Source organism: Equus caballus, chromosome 13 (assembly GCF_041296265.1).
Source record: "Equus caballus isolate H_3958 breed thoroughbred chromosome 13, TB-T2T, whole genome shotgun sequence".
In the NCBI taxonomy this organism is placed as follows: domain Eukaryota; kingdom Metazoa; phylum Chordata; class Mammalia; order Perissodactyla; family Equidae; genus Equus; species Equus caballus.
The window spans coordinates 4,205,390-4,227,179 of record NC_091696.1 but is presented as its reverse complement, the minus strand read 5'-3'; the positions used below and the strand labels follow the sequence as shown (position 1 = coordinate 4,227,179).

General features: G+C 58.5%; 1 protein-coding gene across 7 annotated transcripts in view; it reads left to right on the top strand.

Moving 5' to 3' along the window:
* Window positions 1–1,249: 1,249 nt before the first annotated feature.
* TNRC18 (trinucleotide repeat containing 18) overlaps window positions 1,250–21,790 on the top strand; it is an 84,152-nt gene continuing 63,611 nt past the window's right edge. For 4 of the 7 annotated variants that reach the window (XM_023655195.2, XM_023655194.2, XM_023655197.2 and 1 more), the window contains exons 1-3: window positions 1,250–1,649; window positions 3,583–4,015; window positions 21,402–21,557. In XM_023655195.2, coding sequence (XP_023510963.2) covers window positions 3,829–4,015; window positions 21,402–21,557 — 343 coding nt within the window. In that variant the 5' untranslated portion in view covers window positions 1,250–1,649; window positions 3,583–3,828. Of the gene's footprint in view, window positions 1,650–3,582; window positions 4,016–13,504; window positions 13,590–19,712; window positions 19,854–21,401; window positions 21,558–21,790 lie in introns of those variants that run through there. The other 3 variants (XM_023655199.2, XM_070231394.1, XM_023655198.2) reach the window with 3 other exon arrangements.

Sequence of the window (21,790 nt, the reverse complement as noted above, 5' to 3'; positions counted from 1 at the left end):
CCTCCGGCCGCCGCGGCCAGCCAAGCAGTTTTTGGGCTTGGCTGCTGCTGCCTCTGAGCTCAACAGATTTTTTTTTTTTTTCCCGGTCTCGCCCTCCCTGGAGGGGGCGCGGCGGATGGAAGGCGAGAGAGGCCCCCAGCCAAGAGGTTTTTAATATTACACTTTAATAGGTTTCAGAAGGCCCCGTGGAGAAATGCTAATAGGCTGAAATGTCAGAATCGAGAGGGAGTCAGTTCGCGCTCAGCCGATCTAATCCTTTTTTTCTGCTCTGATTTTTTTGGGGCGGGGGGGGGAGAAGGGGAGGGAAGCGCCCACGCAAAGAGAGCTTTGGGGAGGGGCGCGCTGTGCAAAGCGCCGCAGCCCCCGGCCGGGGCCGAGAGGGGGGCGCGCCCCGGCCCGCGTTTCTATAGGAACCCTTTTTAGAAGATTAGAGACTCACCCGCTGCCCGCCGCCGCGGCCTCTCCAAAATATTAATCAGTAACCATCTGACACCGCGTTTCAGGGAGGGACCCGCAGGCCGGGACTAGGAAAACGGCCTTCTCGCCTGCCCGTCCCACCCAACCGCGCTGCTCGGGAAGCGGGAATGAATCGCTGCTTTGTTTTAAAAGGGGGGGGGGGGGGAGAAAGGGAAAAAGCAGCCCTTGTCTGTTTTCGCGTCTCCACCGCGCGTTCTAGGAGGCGCGCCCCAGGGGAGGTGGGGGGCCGGGGCCCGGGCGTGGGGTGCAGCCCGCCGGGCCCCAGGCCCTTCCCGGCCCGCTTGGCTTGTCACCTCCTCCTGCGAGCAGGAAGCTGACAGGCGGCCCATTAAACCGCGCCTTGCAAAGCCCTGGATTGCGGCGACAACCATCTTCCTCTATTTTGATCACTCAGCCCAGACGCTGGGGGAGGAGGGGAGGAAAAGGGAGGAGAAGGAGGAAGGGGGGGGGGTCCGAGTTGGTGGAGGGGGAGGGCTGCCTAGAAACGGCCCGGAAAAATTCTCACCACCAGTTTTGATCATTCAGCCCCGCCGAGGGGAGCCTGGAAACTGCTGGAGCCCCTTGGTCCGTAATTGGTTTTATAGGAATGGCTGAGGGCCAAGGTGTTTACATGCGCGTGATTGGCGGCGCGCGCGGCCAATGGGCGGGGGCCGGGGGCCGGCCCGGGGGGAGGCGGGCGCCCGGGAACAATGCGTGTTTCATCGCCGGAGAGTACTCCCCTCCCCCAGCCGCCCCCTCCCCCCCCCCGCTGGCTTTTTTTTTTTTTTTTTTTTTTTTTAGATCCAGCGAGAGGAACTTGAAAGGGGGGTTGTGTAATGTACCTTTTCCAATCCCGGGCTGTATATGGAGATTTGGGATTCTTTAAACCGGCGCTACCTGGATTTTATTAAAAAGCGGGGAGCTCGGCGGGAGGAAAGCTGGCTTTTCCGGGGGCTGCGGGAGCCCGGCCGCGGGAGGGCGGAGGAGTTGGCGCGCCGAGCGCTCGGCCCGGGGAGCGGTTTTCTACCAAAAAAAGGAAAGGCGGGCAAAAAGTGTGAGGCGGCTGCGGGTGGCGAAGGGGAGCAGCGGCCGCGGGATGGCGGGCAGCACGGGCGCCTAACCGCGCCGGGAGCCGGGGCCGCCACCGGAGTCGCCGTCGCCGGAGCCCGGAGCCGGGAGCCCCGCCGCGCCAGGTACGCCGCCGGGCCGCCCTCCCGCCCCTGGCCGGGCGCGATGGTCTCCAAACTTCTCCAGCTCGTCCCCGATCCCGCCTCTCCCTCCGGGGGCGCCGGGGCATCCCCGCAGTTCCCCGGCCGCCGAGAACGGAATCGGGGACCGGGGCCGGCGAGATGGGGGCGCCCCGGGAGGGGTGGGGGCAGGCCACTGCGCCCCGGGCGCCCACCTGAACTCCCAGCCCCGCTCCAGCCCGCCCAGCCGGGCCGAGGGGCGTCGGTTCCCTTCTCGGTTCCCGGCAGGCGGCGGGGGAGCCAGGGACGCCGAGACGTTTTCGATTATAGGCTGTTTTTAATTAAAAGCCGGAATTCAGCCATTTTAACTGCATTTAAGAGGGGGAGAAAAGTAGGGAGAACGCAGCGGAGCCCGCAGATGGCCGAGCCAGCTTCTCTGCCAGAGCGAGGGTGTTCCGGGGGGCTTCACCCCGACTTCTCCAAAGTGGGGCGCCGGGGCTTGCTCCGAAACGCTGGCTTTTAAAAGAAAACTACATAAAGAACATTTTTTACAAAAAAAAACCGGAAAGCTCATCGCCTCCTTAAGACATGTATCCTCGGATGTGGCGATCTTAGATTTTTCGAAAGTAAACGCGGATCTGGTAACCAGAGCCTGACGGGAGAGAGCGAGCGAGGGAGGGAGGGGGTGTTTGTAACCAAAACCGGGTTAAAATAAGCACCCTTAGCAAACTTGGGGAGGGAGGCTGGAGAAGGAGACCTGGGGGGGGTGGTTTGGGCTGAGGGGGTCTGCAGCTCGGGGGGCTGGGCGCGGGGTGCAGGGCGCAGGGCGGGCACCCGGAGCCGGTGGCTTTGGCGTGATCCACGGCTCTCGGAGCGCCCTGGCCTCCCGGACTCGGGCATCCGATCTGTCGCGGGCAGACGGAGAGCGAGGGCAGGATTGGCTCCAAGACCCCTCTCCCGCCCCCACGGGAATCGGCAAACGACAGATCTTTTAAACAAACAGCTTTAAACTGGAACTGCAGGGGGATTTACTCAACGCTGGGGGAGGCGCCCCTCGGTCGGCCCGCGCTGCGAAGGTTTTCTTTGTAGGTTATTTTTGGGGGGCGAGGGGGGAAGCTGGGGTAGGAGCGAGGCCCTTCAGCCCCTTCCTTCCCTTCTGACGTGCCCCAAATCCCCCGCGCCAGGCCACGTCCTCGGATCGCAGGATTCCCGGGCCAGGGCGTTGGAAAATGAAACCAAAGCTTGTTTTGGAAGATTCTTTCCAGTCCTCGGGCGAGAATGCCACGTCTCGGGTCCTCGGACCGAGACTCTGCGACTCCCAGTGGCCCAAGGGGGGCGGCGGGAAGGAGCTGCGAGTCTTCTTAAAAATGACAAACCCGCTTTGCACCTCTCTTCCGAAAAAGCCCCACGAATTCGGCGGCTCTCGGGGAAACCAAACTCAGACAAGGGAGGCGAGGGCCCCCAAAGGTTAAATATTAAACTTTGCGCATCAGATAGTGACATAATGTTTAGGGAGACGTTTCAGACTGCTCATGGAAAGGTTTCACGGTTTGAAACCGCGGAGCATGTGACGCCGAGGCATCAAACCCGTTTGGAGGTTTGCATTTGCGCCGCCCGGGCGCGGCCGAGGGGCCTTCCCCAGTTTCGGGAGGCCGCGCAAGCCGCCGAGGGAGAGTCCGGGCTGGGGCGCAGCGCGCCACCGGCCGCTTTCTGAGTCGGGTCCCCGGGAGCCTAAAGCTGCTGGAGGAAGGAGCATGGATTTTTACTGTTTACGAATAAGGGGCTACTTCTGATTTCATTTCTGGCCGCCAAATCTGGCCGCCAGCCGCCGATCCCGAACGTCAAGACGACTTTCTGAAACTTGTTTCTTTCTCCCCCCCCCACCCTTTTTCCTTTTTCCCCCTTCTGTTTCTTCCGCGGCCCATCTCTCCCCGCCAAGACGCCGTGTGCGCCGCCTCGCGCAGCTCCGCCTGGCCGCCCGGAGGGGCCCCACCGCCGGCCGCCTGTGCGCCCCGGGCTCCGGGCCCGCCGCCGAGCGCAAGCCCCGCTGGCCGCCGCCGCCATGCACGCCGCGGAGCCCCCGCCGCCCGAGGACTCTGGGACTACGCCGAGGCCGAACTTTTAGGTCCAACTGAGCGAGGCCCGCGGGCCGGGTGGGGGGCTGGCCGCGGCACTCCCGCGGAGGATGGATGGCCGAGACTTCGGGCCCCCGCGGTCCGTGCACGGCCCCCCGCCGCCGCTGCTCTCCGGCCTGGCCATGGATAGCCACCGCGTGGGCGCGGCCACGGCCGGACGCCTGCCCGCCTCGGGCTTGCCCGGCCCGCTGCCGCCCGGGAAGTACATGGCCGGCCTCAACCTCCACCCGCACCCGGGTAAGTGTCCTGCGCTATGCCCGCCCCTTCCTGTCCCCCCGGGATCCTGGGGAGGGAGGCCCCGGGAAGAACTCCTCGATCTGTCCCCGCCGATTGCAACGGGGGCGCGGTGCCCCCTCTCCCTCGGCCGGTGCACGGGAGTGCGGGCGGGCTCAGCTCCCGGGGCGGGGAGACCCCTGGGCCCAGAGCAGAGGCCAGTCCGGAGGCCCCGGCAGAGAGGGGCGCGCGGCTCGGCTGCCTTCTCAGGCGAGCCAGGCACTCCCAAGGCGCACGTGTCTGCCAAAATCGGAGCCACTAGCGATGATTCCAACCCCGGAGCCCTTGCGGCTCGAGCATGGGGTAGAGTTTTAAAAATCTGGGCGAGAAAAGAACAAACGAGCCTCACGCCTTTTGAGACCTCCGCTCCCCCAGCTCGAAACCTTTTCCGGGCAAACGCTCTTGCCGGCTCCAGTCGGCCGGGGTTCCGTTCCTAGCTCCTCCACTCGCGCGGTGCGGGGTCAGGCCAGCCCCGGCGCCCGGGGGTGGGGGGAGGACGATGACCCCAGTTCTGGGACCGTGGCTTCTGGCAGGTGGGCAGAGGCCCTCAGGAGACCCCTCGTCCCCGGGGAAGAGAATGGCAGTCCCAGGAGCCACGCCCCCGTAGGAAGGCAGCGACCCCGGCCCCAGGGACCCCTCGTTCTTCGGGGGGAAGGCGGGCGCGCAGCGCGGCAGGGACGCAGAAACTGGGCCGTTGCCATCCCCGAAGCCACGGGAAGGAGGCGGTGCGGGAGTCGATCGCGCCGGGCACGAGCGGCGGAGGAAAAACCTTGGGTCTGACACCGAACCGTGGAAGGAGGTGGCCGAGAAGGCCCGGAAGCCTCCGCCGTTTCCCCGAGAGGGGCTGGCCAGGCTCGGTGGAGACGGCGCCGGGGAGGGAGAAGCTTGTCGGGGCGCACCGTGGAGCTCCCGCCGGGCGGGGTGGGAAGGGAGCTGCGCGGCCTCCAGACCTGCCCTCGGCCGCCGCGGGAGACCCGGTCCCTCCTCCCCGGCTGCCTCCAGCTTCTGTGCCTGGCACCCGACGCTTCGACTTTTAAAAACTCCACTTTTCTCACTTCCAAGTGTAGTCTAGGACTCTTGCGATTTCTCGGGGACCCCCCAACGCTCTCCTCGGCCTTGGGGTCTTGGAGGGGACACCGGCTGCAGTCCTGCCTTGGCCCTCCCCCCTCCCCCCCAACTGCCCTCTCGGCTGCGCTCGCGGATTTTGCCTCTCTCGTTGGTTTTTTTCTGGGACTTTTCAGGAACCAGAGTCCCGGGACTCGGCGGGACAAAGGGCCTTTGTGAGGCGCTGGGCGGGGGAGGGGCGCGCGCGGCCCGGAGCGCGGAGATCCCCGACGGCGGGGGCGCGAGGACCAGGTCGTGGCCCCCCCGGAGCTGGAGGCTGCCTTCTGCCCCGGGGGGAGGGGGGGACTGCCACGAGGGCGAGGGTTTTCACCCAAGTGGTGCGCTTTGGGCAAAGGACCCTAGAGAGACCCTAGAGGAAGGGCTGGGGGCGGCCCTGCGGTACAAAGGGCCACTTGGGCCATCCCCTTTTGCGCGCCACCCCAGGCCGCGGGAATTTTTGTGTTTGCACGTCTTTTGAGCTCATCGAGTCACTCGGTCCGACCCGGGGTGGTGGCAGAGTTGCATGGCCTGGGAGTCAGATCCCGGCTCTTCCTGGCTGGCGGGGCCTTCGCTCGCCTCCCGAGAGTCATGGAGAGGGCGCCGAAGACTGCCCGGCTCAGATCTGGCTCGGGCCTGGCAGAGGCCAGGTGCCCTAATCGGAAGCAGGGAAAACAGCCACTCCTCGTGGCGCACCTCTGCGGGCGCGCACGGTGCCCGGGCCGCGTCTAGCCAGGCGCAGCAGCCTGAGTGCCCCGCGCCCGTGGGGTAGATGGGGAGGCTGCGGCGGGAGAGGCGAAGCGGCTTGAGCTGGGGGCAGGCAGGACCAGAAGTCCAGCAGGAGGTGGCTGCAGAGGCCTGTCTTGGCGCCTCCTGCCTTAGGAGCTGCCTGACTTCTGCGTGCTCGGCGGCTGAGGTCATGGAGGAAATAGCAGGCGGGCGCGGGAAGCGCTGCCCCTTGGCCGTACCCACTTGGGAGGGAAGCATAGGGGGCTGGCGCTGCCCCCACTTTGGCCGCTCGGAGACCTCGGACCCCAGGCCAACGCCCAGAGCGCGCTCTGTGCTAATCCTATTAGCCGGGAGGTGGGGAGCTGCTCCCCGTTCACTGCTTGGGGTGGGGCCGGATTACAAATTCCTCAATCCAGCACCCCTCCCCCCCTTTCTTTGCGGGGTGCAGGTGCTAAATTTTCTCTTTCAACGCCCTCTCCTTCTTGGCTGTCAACTCCTTAGGTCTCGCCAGCGTTATCATCCCTATCTTTGTTTGTTTATTTTTGTACTGGGAAGCTGGGAGAGGCTGAGCCGTTTGCCCGGGGTCACACAGCGAGGTAGTGAGAGGCCCTGTTACCTCTGGACTCCAGCGTGGGCGGGGAGCGCCTGGTGGATGAGTCCTCTCAGGCAGAGGGAGCTGCCACTGGAGGGGACCCTGGCTGGGGCGCGGCTGGGACCCCATCCAGGCACGTCTGGACAGGGAGGTTGCCTCTGGAACGTGGGTCTAGGCCGAGGGGTTTGGCTCTTGTCTCTGCAGAAGAGGAGGTGAAGGTGGTGTTTGGGGTGAAAGTGGCTTTATTTGTCTCTTAACCTTGAGCACTCTTGCAGTGGGAGCCCCTAAATGTTCCCAGAGGGGAGGTGAAATGGACAAGTAAGTGACAAGCACCTGGTCTGCTTGCCTCTGCTCTGGCCGTTCCGAGGCCTGGACTGAGTCCTCAGGTTGCAATTAAAGAGCTATTAGCAGGATTTTGTACTTGGCTGTTTATTCTGCCTGCCCCCACTCCCCGGGCTGGCCCCTGGAGACTATGTGAATGGCGGGTGGGACCCAAGGATCAGGTTGGGGAGGGCCTGCACTTTGGACTGGCCAGTGGACAATAGGGGACCACTAGCCTTCTCCAGGGTCCGATCGGCTCGTTCTCTGGAATCCAGCCTGTCAGCCTCCTGGGGCTGATTTAAAAAGATTAATCAGTAGACTGGCTGGTGGAGTGAGGTGATCCCAAAGATAAGAGAGATTTGCTGGGTGCTTCCTCGTCTGGTCAGACACACCAGGGAGGCCTCGGGAAGGTTCTGGAATGTGGAAGAGCCCCCTGGCTCTCGGAGCTTCCTGGTTCTTGAGCTCTCTCCCCCAGCTCTTCCTTCTTTCCACACTTGTTCATTTACTCAGCAGATGATTTCCAAGGCCCTCCTGCGTGCCAGGCACCGCCCTGGCCCTGGGAATCCAGCAGGAACCAAACAAGACAAAAATCTTTGCCCTCATTGGAGCTCCCATCCTATTGTGGGGCCAGGCAGTGAACACACAGAGTCGCGACGGAGATCACTTTCAATCGAGGTTCAGGTCGTGAAGGAAGGAGAATGTGGGGGTCTGTTGTGGCCAGAGTGGTGAGGGGCTGTGAGCCTGATGGTGGGCGGGTAAGGGGGGGGGGCGTGGGAGGAGGGTGGACCCTGCAGGTCTCTGGAAGCCAGTAATGAGGTCTTGGAATTTCAAACTGGGAGGAAGGAGAGAGCACTGGAGGGTTTTAAACAGAGGGAGTGACTCAGACGGAGGGACTTTTAGAACCCGTCTGGACTCAAAGAATGTCCGTGGCACCCAAGACCGAGGAAGGCAGAAAACCGGTCCTGATTTCAAAGAGGCAGAAAATGTGCTAGCTGAAGGCATGTGTGGCCCTCGATTGCATCTTGGATCAGGGGAGAAATGACTCGGAAGGGCATCATCGGGGCAATTGACGAAATTGGAATGTGGACTGAAGTCTAGCCGATAGGATCAAATCGATATTGTGTTTCATGAAGCTGATAACCGGGCTGTGGTTATGTAAGAGAATGTCCTTGCTCCTCGGAAGCGAGAGCGCTGAGCCGTTCAGGGGCAAGGGATGCGCTGTCTAGGACTCAGTCTCAGGAGTGGCTCAGGAGCAGAAAAGATAATATCTACAGCTTAGGTATATACGGGAGATGACGATCCGGTGACATCAAATAACATAGCGTGAGAAAGCGGGTAACCATTGCCGGGCCCGGGGAAGGTCGTGTGGCAGGTCGTTGTACTGTTTCAAGTATTCCCTGAATTTGAAATTATTTCAAAATAAGCATTTAACCAGACTAGTCTGGGTTGCTGGCTGGAGGCCGTCTGGTAGATGCGGAGAGAAGCCGGTGACCAGTGAGTAGCGAGGAGGTGGTGGAGGAGGGGACAGTGACCAGGGAGGCAGGCTGGAGGTGGCTAGGATGTGGTGCCTTGTGGAGGTGGGGCTGCTAAGGTCTGTGTGGACCACAGCCGGGCTTTTGGAAAAGTTCCCCTCGGGCAGGCGTGGAGGGACGGATTTGGGGAAAGGGTGGCATCGGCCCTTCTTGATTTGGATGTGGCCAGCTTAGGGTGCTCCTGGCTCCAGGCATGGACCAGTCTGTGGTCTGATCTGACTTAACTCCCAGCCAGACTCCAACCCCATCACCCTGACCACCCCTGTCCTCTGCTTCCCTGGCCAGCTTTTGAGGGCACCAATGGGAGCCGCTGTCAGGATAGGTCTTGGGGCTCCCTAGGGGCTGCCGGGAGCCCTGACCGGTGGTTGGTCTTGGCCCCCAGGGCTAGGGTCCTCACTACACCCCACTGCCCACGGAGGTCTGGCATCTAATTTTGGAGGATTCAAGGCCATTATGTGGGAACCGCCAAATCTCCTCGCCACCTTTGAGGGCCACGAACGCACCCACCGTCTGCATCCGGGGTTCCTTCACGAGCTCATAAAGGGATGGACCCTCAGCCCGGAACAAAAACTCACTTCATACACTCTCACTAGCAATTTTGCACATTCTGGGCGTTCGTGAGCCAGCTGGGAGCCCTGCCTTTTCGCCTAGGAGCCGAGGATCCATCTGGCTTCTGCACTCACTGGGTGTGGATGATCTCTAAGCCTCGGTTTTCTCGGCTGTAAGATGGGTCCCTCCGTGGTACCGAATTCCTTCGGTTGCTGTGAAGTTTGAATGAGCAAGTGCCAGCCGGGTCCCTCTCGCAGGTACGGCCCTCCGCAAATTAGAGTAAAAGCGATTGCTGTCCTTACGATCCTCATTAGCTGATGACTCACGAATCCTTTGCTGGAGGCCCGTCCCCGCTAAGGGCCTCTGGAATTGTGTATTAATTGTGTGTGGTCCACGGGCTCCTTAGATGCCACGGTCCCAAGCCGAACTCATCATTTTCATTTTATTTTTCTCCTTTTTTTGTCTGTGTAACAGATACCCTGTAAAATGCTGCAATCTTGAGTGTTCACGATATTGCATTTTTACAAAATGAACTCACCCCGGGGTAGCCGCCAGCCAGCTCGGGCTCAGCGCCCTTCCAGCATCTCGAGGGCTCCCTCTGCTGTCCGCTCGTCACCACCTACCCGCCCCCAACGTCATTCTCCTTTTCTGTTCTTCGATTTGTTTTGCCTATTTTTGAACTGCCTATAAATGGAATCCTACAACGTGCCCTTTTTTGTTTCTGCTGCTTTCGCTCAACCTGATGCTTGGGAGAGTGCCCCGTGCTGTGTGTGGCTGTAGTTTGACTTCTCGTTGCTGTATAGTACTCCACTCCATCAGCTGAGCACAGTTCATCTGCTCTCCTGTGCATGGATTTTTCGGTTCTTTCCAGAGTTTGCTGTGACTAGAGCTGCTCTGAACGTGGCCTTTTGGTGCTCGCAGGCACGCATTTCTTTGGAGAGAGCGATATATAGTCTCTGAGAGTGCAATTGCTCAGTCACAGGGTGCATGTCGGTTCAGCTTTAGCAGGCATGAGTTTTCCAGTGGTCGTACATTCCCAGCAGTAGCGTTCCCGTAGCTGCACGTGTTCGACAACACTTGATATCGTGAGTCTCTTTAAATTCTATTCATTCTGGTGAATACGTAGTAATGGCTAATTGCGTGTGCGTTTTTAAACTTTTTTCTCCCTTTATTTTTTTAAGCTTCATTGAGGAATACTTTGCATACTGTAAAATTCACCGCTTGAAAGTGCACGGTTCTGCTTTATGCTTAATATAAACTTTAGAGGAAATGTCGCATATCATTTTATCCCTCTTTTTTGTTTTTGGAGGAAGCTCAGCCCTGAGCTAACATCTGCCAATCCTCCTCTTTTTTTTTTTCTTCGCTGAGGAAGACTGGCCCTGAGCTAACATCCATGCGCATTCTCCTCTACTTTATATGTGGGATGCCTGCCACAGCGTGGCTTGCCAAGGGGTGCCCTGTCCACACCTGTGATCCGAACCTGCAAACCCTGGGCCACCGAAGCGGAACGTGAACACTTAACTGCTGTGCCACCAGGCTGGCCCCTCTCCCATCTATTAGTGTGAGGCCGTGGACGGGTTTGTCTACCTCTTGTCCTCTGCTTTTCTCCTCTGTAAAATGGGGAGTAATAATAAGATCTGCCTGGTTGAGGTTGTTGTGAGGATTAAGTAGTTAATACGTGGAAAGCATTTAGTACAGTATCTGGAATATAAAAAGCAATTAGTAAATGCTTATGATTGCTGTTGTTGTAACATCACCCCCCCCTGCCCATTTCTACTTCCTCTATCCCTCCAGTAGGTGTGAAATATACGGTTTATTATTATGGCTTTGGCTTTGTAAATATTGTTTATGTTTGAGGCAAGTGGTATAATAAAATTCATTTCTTTATTTCCTGGGGTTATGAATTGCTTCTTTTTTCTCATTTGCTGAGATCTCTTAGAGTCTCTGTCTTCCGGTCTCTTGGTACCCTTTTCATTTGGTCCGATCTTTGGACGAGCTGCCTCTTTCTTTTCTGGGATTAGCTTCCTAGAATTTTCCATCTTCCTGCTCTCCTCTGCTTCACCTGGTGGGTGCTTGGGCCTGTCGTAGAGCTATCATTCTTCAAACTCACTTTCCCTCTCTGCTGTGTTGGGTCACCTGTTTCCTGCTTCCCATGCTTTCCTTCCTTGTTTTGGCGGAGCACATCCTGCAGTAGCCTTCTGTGAAACCGTACACGGAAGGCAAATTTTTTGAGGCCTAGGATGTCTGAAAATACCTTTATTCCACCTTCAAGCTTGACTGGCATTTTGGAAATAATTTCCCCCTAGTGTCCTGAAGGAATTGCAACATCCCCTTCTCAATTCCACTGTTCCTTTTGAGAAGTGGGATGCTATTTTCATTCTTGATCTTTGTGCGCGAACTTTTTTTAGAGCCACGTAAGAGTTGAGAGCATGGGCTCTGCAATTTGCAGACACATTCTGCCACTTACTAGCCACGTGGCCTTGCCCAGGCTACCTGACCCTCCGCTTCAGTTTTCTCTTTTGTAAAATGAGTCATAGTGCTTGCTTTTTACTTCCATAAAAGGTTTGTGTGAGGACTAATGGGGCTCAGATACCTAAATCCCTGGAACGTTGCTTGGCACAAAGGAAGCCTCACAGATATTAACATTGTTCTTCTTTCCTCACCGGTGTTCTGAAATTTCAAGTTGATGTCCCAACTTTCTGGGGGTCTTTTTTGCCTTTGCTGCGATGGGTGCTCCATAGACCATATCAATCCGGAAACTCAAGTCCATCAGTCTGAAAGTTTTTTGAACTGCTATTAATTTTATTAGTATTTTATAACTTTCTTTCCACCCTTTTGGCTCTTCTCTCTAGTACTCCTACTAGATACTGGGTGTCCTGGCTGATCGTCTACTTTTCTTAAACTTTCTTTGCTATTTTCCATCTCTCTTTGTTTTTTCTACTTTCTAGGAGATCTTCTCAGCCGTGTCTTCTAACCCTTCAGTTTAGTTTTTTAAGTAGGCTGTCGTTTTTAATTTCTAGGAATTCTTTCTTATAATCTGGATGCTCCTCTTTCCTTTTTTTTTTTTTTATAGCATCCTGTTCTTGTTTCGTGGATACATTTGTTCTCAGCACTTGGAGGATGTCAATTGTATTTTTTCCTGGAATTTTCTTCTCTCATGCATTGCCTCTGTTCCTTTGGATCTTTTTTTTTTCTCATCTGTCCCTCATTTGGTGAAGACTTCTGGGGCGTCTGGTGACTGATTGGTGACTCTTTGTATTTAAGAAGGACACACTTGGGGCTGGCCCAGTGGCACAGCAGTTAGGTTAGCGTGTTCTGCTTTGGCGGCCCGGTGTTCGCTGGTTTGGATCCCAGGTACCGACATGGCACAGCTTGGCAAGCCATGCTGTGCTAGGCGTCCCACATAGAAAGTAGAGGAAGATGGGCACGGATGATAGCTCAGGGCCAGTCTTCCTCAGCAAAAAGAGGAGGATTGGCAGCAGATGTTAGCTCAGGGCTAATCTTCCTCAGGGGAAAAAAAAAAAGAAGGAGGCTCTAACAAGGCGCTGGGACTCACATCCAAGGATGGGGCTCCCTGGGTCTGTAGGTTTTTCCTTGCCACCAGTTTCCCTTTCCTGCCTGTGTGCTCCTCCTCCAACACCTGAGTCTACCTTTTAAGGATGGAGACTTGTACCCAGATCCTGTTTTCATTTTGCTCCCCCCTCCCCGCCCCCAGCCCCGGGAATCCAGCCCAAGACCCTCCATGGCTCCATCGATCCCTCTGTTTTCCAGCTTCCAGTGTCCTGGAGGTGGTCTCCATTCCATTCGTCTTGTTTTCTCCCCTTTGTAAACCACAGCACCGTCATTTCGGGAGCCTTTGGGGAAGGGAGTTGTCGCGATGGAGCGCTGTGCCCCACTTCTGGGGTCCCGCCCGCTGTCCTTGCCGCGGCCCAGGGGCCTGGGGCCCTGGCTCCTCTGTCTCTGCCTGCCCCACACAGAGGGGGCAGCTTTTGCCCCCGAAGCTCCCGGAAGGCCCTCCCTCGATCCCTGCCTCTTCCTCTAGGCCAGGACCTGGCTGGGGGAAGAGGAATCAGTGGGGAAATCCTTTGTAATTGCTGTAGATTCAAGGATGTCTGGAGCCCTGGGGCGAGGCCGAGACCGGGGCGGGTGCCTTTGCATATCACTGGCCTGGCTGGGGCCTTGGCTCTCGGCTGCCTTGAGATTCCCTTTATTTATACTCCGCACCTATTTTGTGGGCTGGATGTCTGGTTGGAGGGGGCGGGGTCCCAGCCCACAGGGGGCCTATATTTGGGGACGGGGAGGGACTGGAGTTAAACCCAGGTTGCCCTTCTCCTGCTGTGGCCTGTGGTGGTGAGGAGCTGGGAGCTCTGGGATGCTAAAAGATGCCTCGAGGGGTCTGACCACCTTGGGGGGGGTCAGGGCTGCCTCCCCGCGGAGCCCTGTAGCAAGGGGCAGGGTGGGGTGGGGAGGAGGGGGCAGGCCTCCCGCTTCCCCCAGGCCAGCCCCCAGGCCCACTGGACCCTTCCCCTCCGGGCGGGGTGGGGCAGAGCCGGTTGATCTGGCCTGGTGGCTCCCTCAGCTCCTGGACCTTTGCTTAGCTTGGAGGAACAGAGCAGCCCTAGACCCTTGGCCTGTGCCACAGCGATGGGAGCTCGGAGAAGGCGGCAGTGGCCGCAGATCCCGTGGCCCAGCCACAGCATCAAGAATGCGCTTGGTAAGCCCCCTGCCCGCCACGCCAGCCTTGAGCTCTGCCCCTCAGCCTTGCTTTTCTGTCACGTGGCACCTTCCTCCCGGGAGAGGGGAGTGCCACGAAGCAGAGAACACAAGTGAGGCCCCAGTCACGGCTTCTTCATTTTACTTTAGAGGAAACTAAGGAACAGAGAGGTTGCATTACCTCCCCAAGGTCACACAGCAGGGGGGAAGTGAGGGATCTAGGAGCAGGGCCTGAGCTCTCTGCAAGAGAGCCGAGAGCTGGGGAGAGGGAGGGGTATGAATAAGGATTTTTCTTTCTTGGCTCATTTTTATGTATTTGTTTCGGTTTTTGTAAATTTCATCTACGGAGAGTTCCATGAAAATGACTCACATGGACTCTTTACTGGGCTCGTGTTCAGACTGGCCTCCCTCTGCCCCCGCTGACCTTTCTTTAAGACGTTTTTTATTGGGGTTTAAGATACACACAGAAATGAGAGCACAGATCATCTGTGTTCAGTTGGACTCGTTTTTCACCATCTGAACCCACCCGTGTCCCCATCAACCAGGTTCAAAAAGAAACCCAGACGCCCCGTTCGGTCACTTCCCCCTCCCTGTCCCATGGGGACCCCTATCTTGGCCTAAACCCGCAGACGCTGGACTCGCCTCCTTGTGCACCTCGTGTTTGGGACGCACACAGTGTGTCCTTTTGCGTGAGGTTGTGAGATTTGTGGGGCTGTGGTTCCTTTTTGCTGGGGGTGCTCCCGTCTATGATGAGGTCACAGTTTGTTTACCCAGCTGTGGATGGGCATTTGGGGCGTTTTCCGTTTTTGGCTGTGGCTGTTGGGAAAATTCTTGAATTCTGAGTGGCGATGCTCACTTGTTCACATACCTGCCGGGGTGTGGCTGGATCAGAGAGGTTGCTGGATTCTGCCAGACTGTTCGAGAGTGGTAGTCCTAATTGACAACCCCTCTGGCAGCATATTAATGCTGTCCATCTTTCCTTCTTGACATTTTAATCCTTCGAGTGGGTGGGTAGTAGTTTTAATTCCCACTTTCTCCAAGGTGTAAGAGGCTGAAGATCTTGATGTGGGTTTACTGGCCATTTGACCCCCTTATTTATGATCCTCCGGTCAAGTCTTTTTCCTATTTTTACAGTGAGTTGTCTGTCTTTTTCTTATTGATTTGTCAGAGTTCTTTATATATGCTGGCTATAAACCCTTCATTGGTGAAATACCACACAGATCGTTTTCTGTCCAGTGCCTCGCCTTGTCTTTCCCCTTGGCTTGTCTTTCCCCTTGTGGTGTCATGTGATGAATAGAAGTTCCTAATTATAATATAATCTAGTGTCTTTATCTTATCTTTATGGTTAGTGCTTTTCATATGGTCTATAAGAAACCTTTGGCTGCCCTTTGGGTCATGAAAGGATTTTCAGTGTTTTCTTCTAGAAGCTTTCTTGTTTCGCCTTTCACATGTGGATCTACGGTCTGCCTGGAATGGGTTTTTACGTGTGGTGTGAAGGAGAGGCTTTTCCCATATGGAGGTCCGAGTGGACCGGTGGCGAGGCCGCACCGGCTGTGTTACTGCGTGTGTGTACCCGTTCTGGTATTCAAGATTCTGAGTTCTCCCACGTGGCTCTTTATCTTCAAGGTCGCCTTGGCTGTTCTTGACCCTTTGTGTTTCTCTATAACGTTTTTTTTTTAAGCTGGTAAAATACGCATTCCACAAATGTACCATTTTAACCAGTTCTAGATGTCCAGTTTTGTGGCATTGAGCACATTCGCATTGCTGTGCAGCCATCACCACCATCTGCCTCCAGAACGTTCCATCACCTCAAATTGAAACCCTATCCCTATTTAACGCTACCCCCCACCCCCCGCCTCCCCCAGCCCCTGGCGCCCACCCTTTACACACAGACACACACACACACACCCTCTGCCAGGGCTTCCATCGGGGTTGCACTGAATCTCGAGGCCAGTGGGCTGCAGCCGGCATCCTAGGCGGTTCACACAAGTCTGGCGGTTTCCGAGGGAGGGACCCCGGAGGCGGGTCTGCACCGCTCCACGGGCCCTCCCCAGACCCGCTTGTTTGCTTCCAGAACCTCGGCTGCAGTGGCGGCAGTGTTCCCTCTGCCACTTCCCGCCCCCGCCTCCCTGCAACCTAACCCAAAAATGCGCTGATTTGCTAGATGCAAATGACATCATCCTGTTTTCATACTTCTTTGTATGAACTTTTGACTGAATTTGGACTTTTCACTGAATTTGGACTTTTCACTGAATTTGGCCATTTCCCGCCCTTCGTTTGTGAGCGGCTTGCGCCTCTTACTGAACCATAAGATGCTTTCTTTACGCGGCAAGGGCGTCAGCCCATCCCCGGCTTAGATGTCACAGAGATCTCCGGATCGGTGGGAGTCTGAGGGTCGCCTCATCCAGGGGGTCCTGCCCGTTTGCAGTGGCTGTCATGGAAACGCCTGGGCCACGTGGCAGCTGGAATGAGCCCTTCTCTGGGCCGTCACCCTGATTGGGTCGTGCTGATAAGATGCTCCGATAGCCTGTGGTGACATCTTAAGGGGAATGCAGTTCCTTGTGAGGCCAAAACGACCTTTCAGAATAGAAAGGGAAAGCGTGTTTATTTGTGTTTGGTTAGGGAGGGCCCTTTGGGCATGAAAACATGAAAATAGGGGTTAGCGTCTGGGTGGTGTGGAAGAGCATAGATTTTGGGGTCAGAGCCTCAGTTTCCCCATCTGTAAAAGGGACAAAGATCCTCGTTCCCAGAGTTGAGGGGTATGGGGAGACAAGATGAATGGAAGCCTTGAAGCCTCGAGCCACCCCTCTGCCCTCCTCTCTTCAGCCCTAGCTGATCACGACCTTGCCCATTGTCTGCTCCATAAGCATTAATTGAGCACCCACTGTGTGCAGTGGGTGGTGGGTCACTGGGGGTGGAGTAAACCCACCTCATCACGCAGAGGTCTGCACGCCATGGCGCCATGGCCGTATCTGGCCCACCTCCCGTTTTTTGTAAATAAAGTTTTGTTGGAACAAAGCCCAATAGTTTAAGTGTGGCCTGTGGCTTCTTCCCCTCCGGCAGGCAGCATAGGCCTGTGATGCTTAAAGTATTTATTATCTGGACCTTTTAAGAAAAAGCTTGCCGACTCCTGTCCCAGTGGGTGGAGAGGGACAATAAACAAAGAATTACAACAGAGCAGGAACTAATGTGTATATGGAATGATAAACAGTGATAAGCACGATGGAGAAAAATAATTCAGGAAAGGGTGGGGGGGTGGTGGGCTGGGTTGCAATTTTAAAAATCGTGGTTAGGGAAGGCGGCATTCATCAAGTGTCACGTGGGCTGTAAGAGAAGAGAGTGAGGTATATGCAGAAGGAGGATACTGATAATTTGCTGTATCTGGAGGGAGGAATGGATTCCAGGCTGCGATGCAAAGGCCCTGGGGTACAGCCTGTGGGTGTGCTGTTCCATTTTCCAGCCCAGCCCGTTTGCAATGATAAAGTCCTCTGAGTCCTTCGCTGTTTACCAAACCTTTGTACCCACGATGATCTCATCGGGTTCTCCCCGCTCCCACCAGCGAGGACTTCAGGTGCCCTTATATAGTCAACTTCTAGAAGGGTCCCCGGCTACTCCATCCATTACAGAGGCAAGATTCCGCTGGCTGGCTGAGGGGGCCTCTCTGTTCTCCTCTCTGGGGTCCTGCCAGCAGTCGGGCAGAGCACAGCCCCTAGTCTGGATGGCCTTCCTTTCCCAGCCCCCAGCCGCCCTGCTTGAGTGACGAGGGAACACGCAGTTTGTCTGGGTTCGAGTTCACCCTTCTGGTGACCGTGGCCAGCCTTGGAGCTGACAAACCCCTGAAGCCCTTCCTGTGTTCTGGGTGTTGGTGAGGGGGCTCAGGCGTCTCTGCTGTGTTCCCAAGGTGCTTGTCCACGTTGGCAGTGTGGGGGGCGCAAGGGGCTGGGATGTTGGTGGTCCCAGCTGGGGGCAGGGCCTGTTAACTTGGTGCAGGGAGGGGGCACAGACAGGGGAGCTCAGGCCTGGCAGGGTGGGGTGTGTGTGCCCAGCTCCCTGCTGCTGGCCAGGGAATGGCCGGGGGGCACGTCACCGCATAGCTGGGCCCCGTGTCTCCTTTCGTGCCCGGGGTGGCCCCGGGGACCAGAGAAGGAGAAGGCCATTTTCCAAGCACCTCCAAGGGCCAGGCCCTGTGCGGGGGGCTTCCCTTACTCAGGGTTCAAGGGGCAGGGGGCTGGCGTGGAGCTAAGGGGCGGTTGAGGGGGACTCCCGAGCCGAGGGCTGGGTGTGGCTGTGTGCTTGCAGTGCCGCTGTGCCATGTGGTCCAGGCTCAGTGACCTTGGGCGGCCTCTCTGAGCCTCGGTTTCTTCATCTGTAAAATGGGGGTAACAAGATCCCCTCGCTCCCAGGGCTGCGTGTGTGGGGGGGGTGGGCCTGGATGGGAAGGTTCCAGGCCAAGGACGGTGGGGCCCGTGGCATTGCTTTGCTTGGGGCCCTGGGGCGCCCCGGGCAGTGCGGCTGGTCCAGGCCCCAGGGTGGGGGGTACTCACAGCCCTGGATTCAGAGGCAGAGGACAGAGCTTACTGTGGTTTTTAAAAAAAATAATGGAGCTGGAATTCACACACCGTGGGATTAACCATTTTCCAGCGTGCGAGGAAGCCACTGGTTCATCGTGGGCAGCCTCCAGCGCTCTCCAGCTTCCAAGCTGAATTTTCATTTTAAGGAAGGACAGATGGACTTTGGGTGGAGGAGGTGGTCCTGCTCGGACCCTGACCTGGACCTCTGGGGATCCCCGTGGTGGGGGACCGGCCCGTCAGAGGCCCTGCCACTGCCCTTGCTCCAGTTTCCGGCAAGGAGGAGCCTTCAGCCCAGATGGTGGCTAAATTAAGTCTAAATTAATTAAAATTTAATGAAATAAAAGATGTGGTTCCTCCGTCTCACCAGCCACATTTCAAGGCTCAGTAGTCACAGGCGGCCAGTGCGATACGTACCTGGGTGAGCAGGTGGCACGGAGGCCCCTAGTCACCAGCGGGCGGCCTGAGACCTGGGTGCAACCTTTCCCACCCCAGGCTGTGCTGGGAGATTTCCAGCAAAGTCTAGGGAGAGGCCAGTTGGCTTCGGGCCTGACTGGCACTTTCCCCCAGAACCCCGAGACCTGCAGCCGTCTCGGTGAGCCCCGAAGGCCACCACTGGGTCCCCAGGGGAGAGTGCAAGGAGTGGGGGTGTGTACCTAGACCCTGGGAGAGTGCCAGGCACCGGCAAGGGGGGGCTCAGAAAGCTGTCTGGAGATGCGGATGATGGGGGATGGGGTCAGCTGCCCATCCTCAGCCCCACCCCAGCGAGACCAGGCAGGACAGCCAGGTGGCGCGTGGCGGCCTCGGGGGTCGGGGGCTGCCTTACTTTCCCTCCCAACCCGGATCCCAGTGGTGCATCTGTCTGTTTTGCCCAGTGAGGTTGGAAAGGATGCTCATGCACTGAGTTGGTCCAAAACTCGACTCCTGCTGGGGGCCAGGTGCTGACAACTCCCCGCCCAGACACGGATCCACGCTTCCAAGGTGTCCGAGGGGGACACCGTGGTTGGGGGCTTGGATGGCGTGGCCAGGAGGGTGTCTGAGGCACAGGGAAGGCCCTGAGGAGGGGATGACGGGTGTACGAGGACACGGGGCGGGGGGGGGGGGGGGCGCCCTGGGGGCCGGGTGGATCCAGCCATCACACGTTTATCTAATTTGTTTCTGGGGTCCATCCCTCTGCTCTTTGGGAGGGAGTGGGGGCAGAATATGTGCGGATAAATGCTGCTGTCATGCTTGGTGTCCTTGTGGCTGGTGGCGAGGTGGGGATGGTGCCCGTTTTACAGAGCCGCCAACCGCCGCTCTCGGAGAGGCACAGGCTTGCCCACGGTCCCCCCAGGGCACTGGCTTCCCTGGCTGGGGCCCCCCGGGAGGGCGTTTGGCACCGTTGGGGCCCTGTGGCAGGTGGGAGCCGTTGGTGGCATCCGGGCCAGGGTACCGGGGCGGGTGTCACAAGCCCAGGCAGGGGCAGGCCTGGGCCACCGGGCTTCCGCGCGGCCGGGGCAGGAAGAGCTGGCGGCTGATGTAAGGCCTTGCGCAAACTTCTGGCTGCCGGCTTCCGGAGCCTTCCACCCGCCTGCCTGCCGAGGAGGAAGTCTGGGGCCTAGCAGGGCTCAGAGGCCCTACTGCCCCGGCTTGGGCCGCATGGGTGGCTGCACCGGCCACCATGGCCCTGGGTCCCGAGGGCTTGGCGCTGGAGTCCGGTGAGGGGCTGGGCGGGGCCGGGCTGGAGTTGGGGGGCTGGCCATGGGGTGTCCGTGATGGCGCATGTGGCCAGAAGGTATCCTCCCATGGCTCCGCCTGCTGCTGTCTCCGCCCCGAGGACCAAGGTGGATGCCCTGTCCCTTGCAGCCTCAGTTTCCCTATGAGGACCCCAGAGGGTCTAGGTGGACGTTTTGGGATTTTGTGCCCCCGGGAGGTGGTGAGTGAGCGCCTGCTGTATACAGGCCTAGCATGCGCGCCGGCTGGAGACCCAGAGGTTGGGTGGGGGGGGTCTGTGAGCCCCCTGTGGGCCGGGCTGGGTCCCCTGGGCACCCGAGTAGCACGCATTGTCCGCGTCCCCCCCTGCGGTCACTTCGTTTCTCTGGGCCACCCGTGCCGGCTCTGCGCAGCCCTCCGCTCCACCTCCCGAGGGTGTCGTGGGAGGATTCAAAACCGCTCGCATGCACACTGCCGGGTGCTCCGGGCCGCGGTGCGTGGGCGCTGCGGCCATTTGTTGTTATTATTGTTGCTAAATACATCCTCTCCTCTTAGCCATGACTCTCAGTAGAGGTGGCATGATCCCCATTTGACTGAGGGGCAGACTAAGGCCAGGACAGGGGAGCCCAGGGGGCAAGCTTGCCTTTGGCCGTGACCTGGAGGACGGCGGGTGATCTAGGGGAGGCGATGATCTTGGGGGGCTTCGCCCCCGGGTGGTGGGGGTGGGGGAGGCACCCATGTACGCGTGGGCTTGGCTGCGTGGGGTGTGGCAGGGGTGACGGTCCTTCTGAGCAGCGGTCAGCCACCGCTGCCCCCATGTGAGGGACCCTGGTGGCTTCTGCTCTCTGGAGGGACGGCCCCCTGCAGTGCAGCCTCCCAGGCCCGCTGCCCTCATTCCTTCCCTGATTCATCTGCTAATTCACCATCGTTCGGGGCCGCGCTGCTGGGTGTGCATTCTGACCAGGCACTTGCTGGCTCCGAGCCTCAGTCTCCTCATCTGTAAAATGGGTACCTGGCGCCTCCCGCATGGGCCGGCGGAGGATGTGGTGTATCTGGGCCTGTCCTGGGCTGCTGCGGGGTCCTCCGGGAGGTCGGTCTTCAAGTTGCTGTGTCCTCCCCGGTCCAGGGGCTCCGAACGCGAGCAGGGGTTGAGACCACAAGCCCTCCTCCACCTCGGCACTCTGTGGCCTCCCGAGGCCCCCGCCCCCCCCACGGAGCTCAGCTTTCGTCTGCAGATGGGGAGGACTGGCTGGTCCGCATCTGGGTTGGTTGCATGTGGGGACGGTGACGCCCTCCTGCTGAGATGTTGGGTGTCCCAGAGGCCAGGCTCTGCTGTGGGGGCTTTCTTCTGGCCCCGCTCTGTGTCACTGGCAGTTTTCTCAAGCCCTGGGTCCGGGTGAGCTGACCTGGGCCCGTCCTGAGGCCGAGGGCTGGGGTTTGGTCTCCCTGCCCGTGTCAGCTCCGTGCAGTGGGGGAGAGATGGGGATCTGGGGGCGGTGGGCCAGGGGGCGGTGGCCTGGTGGCTGCCTCACAGCGTCCCCTTCTCTCTGCAGGCGAGGCCTTCTTGGGCAGCTTTGTGGCCAGCGGGATGGGGCCCTCGGCCTCGTCCCATGGGAGCCCGGTGCCCCTGCCCTCTGACCTCTCCTTCCGCTCCCCCACCCCCAGCAACCTGCCCATGGTGCAGCTGTGGGCCGCCCACGCCCACGAAGGTAAGGAGCATGCCAGGTGGGAGGGGCTGAGGGCTGCTAGGCTGCCGTCCCCAGACCCTCTCAAGTCTGCCCCCTCTCTTCCACCTCCATGGTCACCCCTCCTCGCTGTGGCCGGTGGGGCTCCAGCCCTGTCACCTGGCCTCCGTGCTGTTCTTCAGACGCTCAGTGCTCCCTCTAATCACCGTCACAGGGCCTTTGCACGAGCTGTTCTGCTGCTTGCAGCCCCTCACCCC